This window comes from Phaseolus vulgaris, chromosome 7 (genome assembly GCF_051622355.1).
Source record: "Phaseolus vulgaris cultivar YP4 chromosome 7, ASM5162235v1, whole genome shotgun sequence".
In the NCBI taxonomy this organism is placed as follows: Eukaryota; Viridiplantae; Streptophyta; class Magnoliopsida; order Fabales; family Fabaceae; genus Phaseolus; species Phaseolus vulgaris.
In genome coordinates this window covers 26,053,367-26,063,360 of record NC_143504.1, presented here as the reverse complement: position 1 = coordinate 26,063,360, position 9,994 = coordinate 26,053,367, and the positions used below count along the sequence as shown (strand labels likewise).

Sequence of the window (9,994 nt, the reverse complement as noted above, 5' to 3'; positions counted from 1 at the left end):
GAACCATTCATCTTTCTCTTGTCCACGTGTCCTGCTGAGCACGCCCCACATAGTCACTTGCTAGACACGTCATCACACCCGATGACCTGGTCGATACACATGACATCTTCTAGTAAAAGAGGAACACAAAGCATATTGATTGGGTTGTGAATAAGCTGGAAAGGAAATAAAATTACAATTACAGGAGCTGGAATAAATTATATTAGAAGTCTAAGAAAATTCAAAAATATATAAGGAAAAAATGAAGAAATTTCATGATATGAAAATGTTGAGAAATTTTTTTACAGGTCAGATTCTATATAATCCAAGAGTAAATCCTATTGTTGGTAAGCTTAGGCCCAAATGGGAAAGACCTTTTGTTGTTACTAAAATTTTACCTTTTGGTGCAGTAGAAATTTCATACAAAGCTATCAATAGAAAATTTAAAGTCAATGGGAATAAATTGAATATTTTTCAACAAAATAAACCAATAACAAATAAAGACAACATGGACACAACAAACTTGGATATTGCACAACCAATGCTTGAAGAAGATGGAATTACATAGCAAATCATTTTAAATTATTCTGAACAAGTCTTCTCTTTCTTTTACCTTTACTCCTTTCTACATTGAGGACAATGTTTGTTTCAAGAAGGAGAGTTTTACTGAGTCTTGTTTCTTTCTTTTATTAATATTTTGTTTTGTTTGTGTTTTTACCCTTTTAATTCTACCTGACTGTAAATAATGTGTATAATTTTTATATAATAGGTTGATTTTAATTGTTTTTGTTAAAAGCTTGAACTTTAAGTTTTTCTATTTAGTATTTTTGTTTTGTAAATAAAAATCATTGTTTTCAAACCTAATTTTTCATTCATTAGTTTTAGTTAGAAGTTTTGGACCTGATTGAATTGTTTTTTGGTAGAGATGGTGAGTTTTTCATGAAAGATTAATCTTTGAATTAGTTTTCGTAATGAACCTTAGTGAGATTTGAGATTAATCCTTTCTTGTGTGATTCACTCATGATTGTAAGTATTCCAAAATTTGAGCTGACTCTCTTTGATATTGTTCTTGTAAATGCACTTTTGAAATGATTTAGGTCATTCTTAATTTTAGCTACTTAGCCAAAATTTTCGTACCTTGTATCATTCATCCTTATATACCCCTTTTGAGCTTTATAACCTTTTCTTTGATGATTTTTAATTCATTACAAACCTTGAAACCTGAAAATTCGTGATAAACCTAGCCTGGAGTTTTGAGGAGCTTCGGAATCATCTTGGGATTTTGTTAAAAGATAAGTGTGAGGGTGTTACCTTGAGCTTTATGAGAAATAAATGAATGTGAAATTGTGTTGAATTGAAAAGATGATTTGGAAAGTAGTTTGAAAAAAGAGAAAAATATGAGAAATTAGAATTTGAAAGAAGAAGGTATGGTGTGAAAAAAATAGAAAAATATAAAAAAAAAAGTGAAAGTGAAAAGGAGGAATTATAGTCTATAAGCAAAACAGGAAGTTTCCTACTTGTTCTTTGAGTCCAGTTTCCCATGATTCTTCAAATACTCTAAGTTGCTTTAGCCTTGGACACTTTAATTTATCCTACCTTTACATTGTCCACATTACAAGCTATATAAAAGTCCTTCTTATTTTGAGTCACATGTGCTTTAATTATTGGAAATTATAGGCTTTTAAAGCCTGTGGTAATGCTTATGTTCATGATGTGGCTTGAGTGAAAACATCAACCTAAACACTTGAGAGAATGAGTGATATACATACCTTGATGAGGCACCAATTCTGGTTCATAATTTAATATGATTGAAATTCTTCTTGACTTTGGTGCTTGAAATATGTCTTGACCTTTGACCTTTGAAACTTTGATTTATGAAACTTTTATGAATCTTTTCTTTTGCTCACAATTTTCACATTCTATATAGTTATTTGAAAAACATAAGAATTTTCTTGTCTAGTTTCTTTTCACATTCTATATAGTTATTTGAAAAACATAAGAATTTTCTTGTCTAGTTTCTTTTGTTTTGCTTAAGAGTGCAAAAAGCTTAAGTGTGGGGGTGTGATTACTCTTAATTTTTTTGTTTTTCTTTGGATTAATTGCATTTCCTTAAGGGTTCTTTTTATCTTATTTTCAGTTTTTAGATTAGATTTGAATTTTCGGTGAAATATAAGTTTCCCAAAAATGATCTAAAAATGATTTCTTATAGCATTTTTTTTAATTTGTATTAAGTAATGTTTTGACGTTTTGCAATATTGATTTGATACTAAAATTGACTTAGGAAACATGAAAGAGGCTACTAAATAAGAAAAGTTGTAGACCAGAAGCTTAACTAAAGAGAACATGTGGGAAACCTGCAATAGACGGTCCATAATGTCTGAAAAGGAAAAATGTAGAAGTTAGTTAAAAGCTTAACTGGGAATTGGGGGTTGTTGAATGTAAAATCTGAAACCCATTCCAAAGTGGAAACTCTATATATAGAGGGGATAACAAATAGATAGATGGAATTTAGTAGTTTAGAAGTTTTAGTTTAGTTTTTTGTTTTCAGTTTGTCTATTTTCATATGTTTCGAGTTCAATCTATTCATGTTCTTATTCTTCTTCCTTTTCTTCTTCTATCACATTTCATTTGATTTCAATGATATTCTTGAAAATGAATTTGATTATGAAAATGCGTAATAGTGATTCTAAAATCATGACAGACGATGATCTTTATTTTAGTGTTTTCTCTTCAAAATCTTTTTAAGAATTATGTTTCAATTGGAAATGGTTTTTAAGAACATTAAATTGATTCAAGATATGTTCTTCATTATCAAGGATTCCATATTTAGGCTCCTTGCTTTTGAAGTTGAACAACACTAAATCATGATTTTGGGTGTCTATTTTTAATTCTAGAATTGTGTTTTCTTTCTTCTTTTTTGAATGTTTACTTGACTCGTTCATTTACAATTTTACCAATTACATTTGAAATTTATATTCCAGTTTCATTTTAGTACATTCTAAATCAGTTTCAATTTACATTTTAGTCATGCTCTATTTCACATTCACAAGTTTTACTTTTTCACAATTTACATTTTCTATAATTTACTTACAACCTTGTATATTTCAGTTCTTCTATGGAAACTAGTGGATAATTGTTTCGTCGACTCCTCTATGGAAACTAGTGTTCCCAATGTAACCACTATCTTGTTGAAACATTATGTGTTCCATTTAGATAATGATATTCCTCTACATCGAACCCATACCTGCTTATAATCAGTAATTGTTTGTTCTGTCCTTGGCGTGATTGTCTCAAAGATGGATTCTACTAAGTCTCTCTTATCATCTATGATGTTTTGCATATTAGATTCATTTTTTGTGGTTAGTAGAACACAATTGCCACTGAGGTATCAAAGTCTAATGAAGCTAAACCTGATCAAGATAAAATTTTCCTTCAAGTTGTTGTTGTTTTGTGGTAACCATTCATTGTGATCCTCATTAATATTAAATTTTATAGTGTATCCCTGGTTTGATTGATCCTGATGTTTCTATTCAGTTACGACCTTGGTTTCCTTCTTTACTGCTTGTGCATAAGACTTGGAACTATCTTTCCTTCTCCGAGCCTTCTGATATAGTGGTCTTTGATTCCATATCCCCGCACTTTTTGACTCTTCACTTCTAGCATATTTTGGTCTATTAACATGTGATTTTATGTTTTTGAAATAGATTGCATCTAGCTACTTCTCAAGTTCTTATATATTTGACACCCTCGAAAATATGATAAAACTGAACCTCTAGTTCCTACCATTAAGTATTCGGGAGATGAACACCTTTATAACTCTCCTCCATCTTTGGAAGACATTCCACATATCATACTCTCCATATCGAGAAGTGTGTTCGTCCCCTTCCTTCTCATATTCTCCATCTTCTAGCTGGAAAATGATGTCTTATTTGTACCTAACATGTGATTTTTTTCAAATTCACATTTTGTCTCTCTCTACATTCTTTCTTCCTCTTGTACATAGTGAAATATTAACTCATTGAGGGAGATTTTTTCCTTCCCCCTACCCAATAAAAATAACAACAATTTTTTTCTCTTCCAAACAACTTACTTCTTAATCTTTACTTTGATTAGTTTGTCCTTTCTTTTCTTCTTTGTTTTTACATACAGTGTGGTAAATCAAAAGATTATAATAATTAAGAGTGAATGAATCTACTTGAAATTTGATTGTAAAAGTCCTTTCAAAAGTTGAGAATGAAATATACAATAAAAAAATCATTAAATAGAAACTAATTGTAGAAATAAAAAATAAATAGTTATTATATTGACTAAATTATACTATTTTAGAGACTAAAAAATAATTGGTATCTAAAGTAGTTTCTATTATTAATAAAGTTTATAAACTAGTTTTTAAATTGTTATCTAATTAGATACAAATGTTTTAACTATCAATTAATTTAAATTCTAAAGTTGGTAGTTAAAACATTAGTAGCTAATTAGATGCTACTTTATAAACTAATTTATAAATTTTATTAATAATAGAAATTACTATTGATACCAATAATTTTTTTAGTATTTAAAATAGTATATAATTTAATAAATATGGTGACTAATTATTTTTTCTCTGCAATTGATTTTTATTTAATAATTTTTTTTAGTGTGATATTTGTTCTCAAAGAAAATAATTATTTTTTTAATTAAGACGTCTCTCGACTAATAGTTAAAATGAATGTTTCAAAACACTTATATATGCATTAGATCCTCTTCAACAAATACTATTTCACATGTAAGAATTTGAGGATGAAACATCTAAATCTTTAAGGAACATAGTAATGAACCTACTTACATATAGTAGATTTTTTTTAGAAAAAGGAAGGTAATTTAAAGAAAAAGTATTATTATTTAAAGCATAGTTTATTTAGCTTAAAAAGTAAAAAAAAAAAAAAAAGTTTGAATTCATGGTATTGTATAAATTATTTTTGGAATGGACGTAAAAGATGAAGCAAGAAGATGAGATGATTGCTGCCCTGCGTGGATCTGAAAAGGTGGATCATATATACTGATGGTGATGATTCATTATTGACGTATATGGTAAAATGTGTCTATTATTAATTAACTGATACGTGATGGGGGCTGATTCTATATACATATATATCATCTTCTGCGTCTGTCTTGCATGCATTAAGACAAAAAGCCACGACATTTCTCATTGCATTTTGATTGCTAGTATATCATGTTAATCTGTGAGTTGTGAGCAGCAGCATAAAGAAATGTGAACTAGTTTTTGTTGCTTTTGTGTTGTGAAGTTTCTTTCATATTTTTGTTTTTCACTTCCACTTGCAGGGAGTCTCTGACCTCAACCTGTCTCAGGTGTTGGTGTTTGTGTTCCTTGGTCACTTTCTTGAGGTTAAAAAGAAGCAGAGAGTTGTGTTGTGTTGTGTGTGGGTGTCTATAATCTAACACTGTCCCATGTGTTAACCCTTTCAATATTCACAGAGGTGCACATGATGAAGATGTCAGAGAGGGAAAAATTCACATTAGCTTTGTTCCTGTTACTTCAATAAAAACAGACTTGTAGAAGAGAATAAGATTTTTGTATAGATATGATATGTGAGTGAGGAAGGTTGAGTTTGAGAAAGGAGTGGGTCGAAAGCAAATGAAATTGGTTATTAAAATTGATTAAGAAAAGAATGAATTTAGCATGATGGTAGGAATGGTGGTTGAGAGAAGAGGTGAGTTTTTGGTTGGAGGTTTTGGCACCCTCAAAGCAAATGTAGGAAGAATAAGAAACAGAGGAAGGCACACTTGAGAGCCGTTTTGTTCCCCAGAAATGAAAGCGGGGACCATCTTATATTATTGTGGCTATTTAAAACTTTTATTCTTTCCCATTTCAGGCGCAAACCTAGTTTACTCTAACTACAATACCTAGATCTATCTATTTATTGGTTCCTACCAAATTCTCTTATAGCCCCAATCCTTGGACATCCCAAAATCACCCATGCTCCTCTCCCCCTATTTCTAGCTTTTGAGATTACAAATGCACCACATCTCTTTCTTACCCTAACTGGAACAAAACACATCCCAACACTTTTCCCATTTATAACACCAACTCCTCTTTCATTTTCCTTTTTCATTTCAACTTTTTTATTCACTGCTATTTTTAAACAAAATATCACTATTTTCAAATTGGTATTCGAAATTGGTACAATTGGTGTCAATTAAACAACCGCTTTATTTATATATGAAATCTCTCCGTATTGCCACGCCACCCGGCCCCTACTGACTTGATTGATTGATAGAAGCTCAGAAGTTGAAAGCTGTTTGTCAAAATATATAAATAATACATTAAGGAATATATTTTCTAATGCATAATTAATTTTCACCTCACTTTCTTCATATTTATTATAATTTTTAATTATACACAACTAACTGTTAGTTTTATACCGTGGATGAGCTAAAATGCTACTAACCTTTTTTTTGTCAATGAGTTTTATTGCTTCAACGTTATTCATGTTGACATTGTGTACTTGTTTTTACTATTATTTATTTTATATGCATGTATGTTAAAAATATTTTAAACTTTTCAATGCAAATAAATAAACAAACGCGGAAAGTAAATGTCTACACTTTCTAGCCTTATCTCTTTTTTTTTCTGTACTACTGACTTTTATGACATTAAATCGAAAAATTATTAGACTTTTTTCGCGCAGGTTATAATGTATTAGATGAGAGAAAACTATTTCAATCTTATTTCCTGCACTTAAAAGATAAAACATTGTGCACATATAGTAACGATAGAATTAAAATTATTGTTATTATTTTATAAACAATAAAAAAACAAAATATTGTTTTAATTAAAAATTAGGAAATAAAATAAATAAGAAACGTTCTTTTAAATCAATGTGGTTTAAAAAATTTCATAATTGTACTTGCTGTTTTATTTAGTAGAACTGTTGTGGTTTATTTGGCAGAGTCTTCAATCTTTTCCATAAACCTCTTTTGCTGTTCCTTCTTCTCCCCTTTCAACTCCTCCTTCATTCTTCTGCGGCACACACACAGAGATTCACTTAATTCCTTCATTTGAATTCCATACTTGAACCACGACACACTTGTACTACAAAGTTGTATCATATTCAGATTGTTTACTTAACAATAAATGATACATAGAACTTCATTATCTTTTATATCACCATATCATTTATAATAAGACTTGTAGTTATTTTGTTCTCAGTAAATATCATTTGACATTTTAGACGTTCCCATGAGGTCATTGGTGGTTGTGTAGAAATGAAATTTTAGCATTGGTGTGCATATATAAAAGGAAAAAGAGGAGTGATGGTTTGAGAAAGGAAGAAAAGAAAGTTGTAGTAGTATGTATGTATGTATTATTATGATGGGAAAAGGGTAAAAGGTGTAAGTGACGCGCTGAAAAGTAGAGTGAGGAATGTGCATAATTTGAAATGTCTGGTCATCTTTGGTCACCATCATCACTGCCTACTGCCAAACTTTGTCCTGTTTCGGCACAACAGCCTCCTCTCCTTCATTTAACCCTCGGTTCTTCACCATTCTCCAACCCACGCCCACTTTCTCTCACTTACTAGGCTACCACATAACTCTGAGTTCCTCGAGCTTTTCTGGATACAAATACCTGATTACCTCATCCATCTCTAAGCTTTACCCAGGAATCATTCCACTTCCACCAATTACTGCTCCCTCCTTACCCCAACCAAACTACACTCACTCCACTTTTTCTAATCTCACACTCACTCCCTTCCTTACTCCAAACCCTCTCTCACCCTCCCCACAATGGAACCCACCTACTCCTCCACCTCCACCTCTCATCTGTCACTGCCCCGCTTCCTGTCCTCCGCCTCCACCTCCACCTCTCTACTTTCCACCAACACCCATTCTTTCTTTCTCTGCATGATATAAATATATACATATTATATGTAAACCCTTTTCACTTCTCCAGTTAATATCACTACTGCATATCGTCCATATCAATATTATTATTATTATTATTATAAGACAAAAACCCTAGTCCTTGCTACCTCACTACCAAACTACCATCATACTACCAAGATCTAAAGCAGATCCAAGGGTTTAAAGAAAAAGGGCTTGAGGGATATATATCAGATCAGATCCATGGATTTGGTTTCGGAATCAGCAAGCCCCAGGTACAAGATGGAGACCCCCACCTCCAATCCAACCACTGGAACCTCGGCAGTCTCCTCTCCTTCATCCGGAAGCAACAGTGGGAGCACTACTCCCAGCCGTTACGAGAACCAAAAACGCCGAGACTGGAACACTTTCTGCCAGTACCTAAGGAACCACCGTCCACCACTCTCGTTGGCCCTGTGCAGCGGCGCGCACGTGCTCGAATTCCTCCACTACCTCGACCAGTTCGGGAAGACCAAGGTTCACAACCACCCTTGCCCGTTCTTCGGTCTTCCCAACCCTCCCGCGCCATGTCCCTGCCCGCTCCGCCAAGCGTGGGGCAGCCTTGATGCCCTCATAGGCCGCCTCCGCGCCGCCTACGAGGAAAACGGCGGCCGCCCGGAGACCAACCCCTTCGGTGCACGCGCCGTCAGGATTTACCTGCGCGATGTTCGTGATTTTCAGGCGAAGGCGAGAGGTGTTAGCTACGAGAAGAAAAGGAAGAGGCCCAAGTCCAAGCTCACTCCCGCTCCTACTTAACCACCTTTAAAGAGAGGCTTCCTACCAATGTTTCACCACAGGTATCAAACATCAATCGTTTCTATATTCTATGGTGTGTTTATTTTGCTTTGCCTTTTGTCCTTTGTATGTTGATCTTTATTATTGGTTTAGTAAACCGAGTGGCGGATGTTTTGTGCTGCTTTTTTGCAATTTTAAGGTGCTTTTGTCTCTTCGAAGACGTGCTTCGTCCTCTAGATTCTTGAGATGATGCCCTTGAAATTGTTCTCGCTTCTTGAGTCGGGGGAAGTAGATAGTGGAAGTTAAGAGCCACCACCTCTCTGCGTCAACTACTACTAGAAGATATGTTATCATATTTGTACTCAAGTTAATATATATATATATATATATATCTCAGTCATCATGTTCATCTAGTGTATATTTATGAAGCATGCACTTTAATCTCTCTACTCTGTAAGTGAGAGCCTTTTTGAAAATATTTATTGCCTTTACAGGGGATTAATTAATTGGGTGTGGGTATTGAATAAGCTGTTATATATATACACACACATTTGTCTTCCATTAGTTACATGTATGCTGCTGCAGGGAATCTACATAACATGTGTACATGCTTTCGTTGTAAAGCTGAGACGTTGCGGGGATTGAGTGAGCATGAACATAAGCGTAAGTACAACACACGCGTGGCTTTTTCCTATATTGATTTCTGTATTCGGAGATTTACCTATTAGCTGCAGTTTTTTTTTTTATTTCTTATGAAACACACAACCATCCTTCTTGCGGGCCTTTCTCTCTCAGCATCCATGCACATTCGGAGGGAGAGAAGTTCAAAGAAACGTATAACTATTTCTTAAGGATCTAACTTGAGCTCCAATTGAAATGGTGAGGGTCTAACCTAGAGGAATTATTAACTAGCTAAAATTACGAAAATAAAGCATTGATGAGTAGTAGCTTGAGAGGACTCACGAGCCTAACATGTAAATGGTCTAATGCAGTTCAATACTTAACTAAAGATGATCTAGTAAAATGTATGATATAGACCAATGCAGATTGTGTTTCTCTATTACAGATGGCAGCTAAAGATGATTGTGTCAAAAGTAATTGGATAGATTAACTTTTTATTTGCCTAATCCCCTTAGCTTGGAGAACGACCTATTATTTTTTATATATAAAAAGTTGTTCTTTTTGGTGTGTTGATGATGGACTGTCTCCTTGTTGAATGGTTGGCTAGGTCATTTTGGGTGAAAGGGTCCTTTATTCAAATTATGGCTAAAGATCAAAACCTAATATATTGTTTGTTAGCTTGTTGATTGAATGGGGAAAGATATACATTAATTAGGCTTTAACAGAGAGAAAGGTAGAC

At 33.3% G+C, this 9,994-nt stretch overlaps 1 protein-coding gene across 2 annotated transcripts; it reads left to right on the top strand.

The window, feature by feature from the left end:
• Nucleotides 1-7,464: 7,464 nt before the first annotated feature.
• LOC137817297 (protein LIGHT-DEPENDENT SHORT HYPOCOTYLS 2) lies at nucleotides 7,465-9,161 on the top strand. 2 transcript variants are annotated; one of them, XM_068620548.2, is made up of 2 exons: nucleotides 7,465-8,696; nucleotides 8,788-9,161. In XM_068620548.2, the coding sequence occupies exon 1, from the start codon at nucleotides 8,104-8,106 to the stop codon at nucleotides 8,653-8,655; it is 552 nt and encodes a 183-aa protein (XP_068476649.1). In that variant the 5' UTR covers nucleotides 7,465-8,103; the 3' UTR covers nucleotides 8,656-8,696; nucleotides 8,788-9,161. The 2 variants fall into 2 exon arrangements, with proteins under 2 accessions (XP_068476649.1, XP_068476648.1); XM_068620547.2 differs by having other exon boundaries at nucleotides 7,469-8,696; nucleotides 8,834-9,161.
• Nucleotides 9,162-9,994: the final 833 nt, after the last annotated feature.

Bases quoted from the DNA above. Each gene is read 5' to 3' on its own strand.
- LOC137817297 (XM_068620548.2), top strand. From the start codon at position 8,104: ATGGATTTGGTTTCGGAATCAGCAAGCCCCAGGTACAAGATGGAGACC.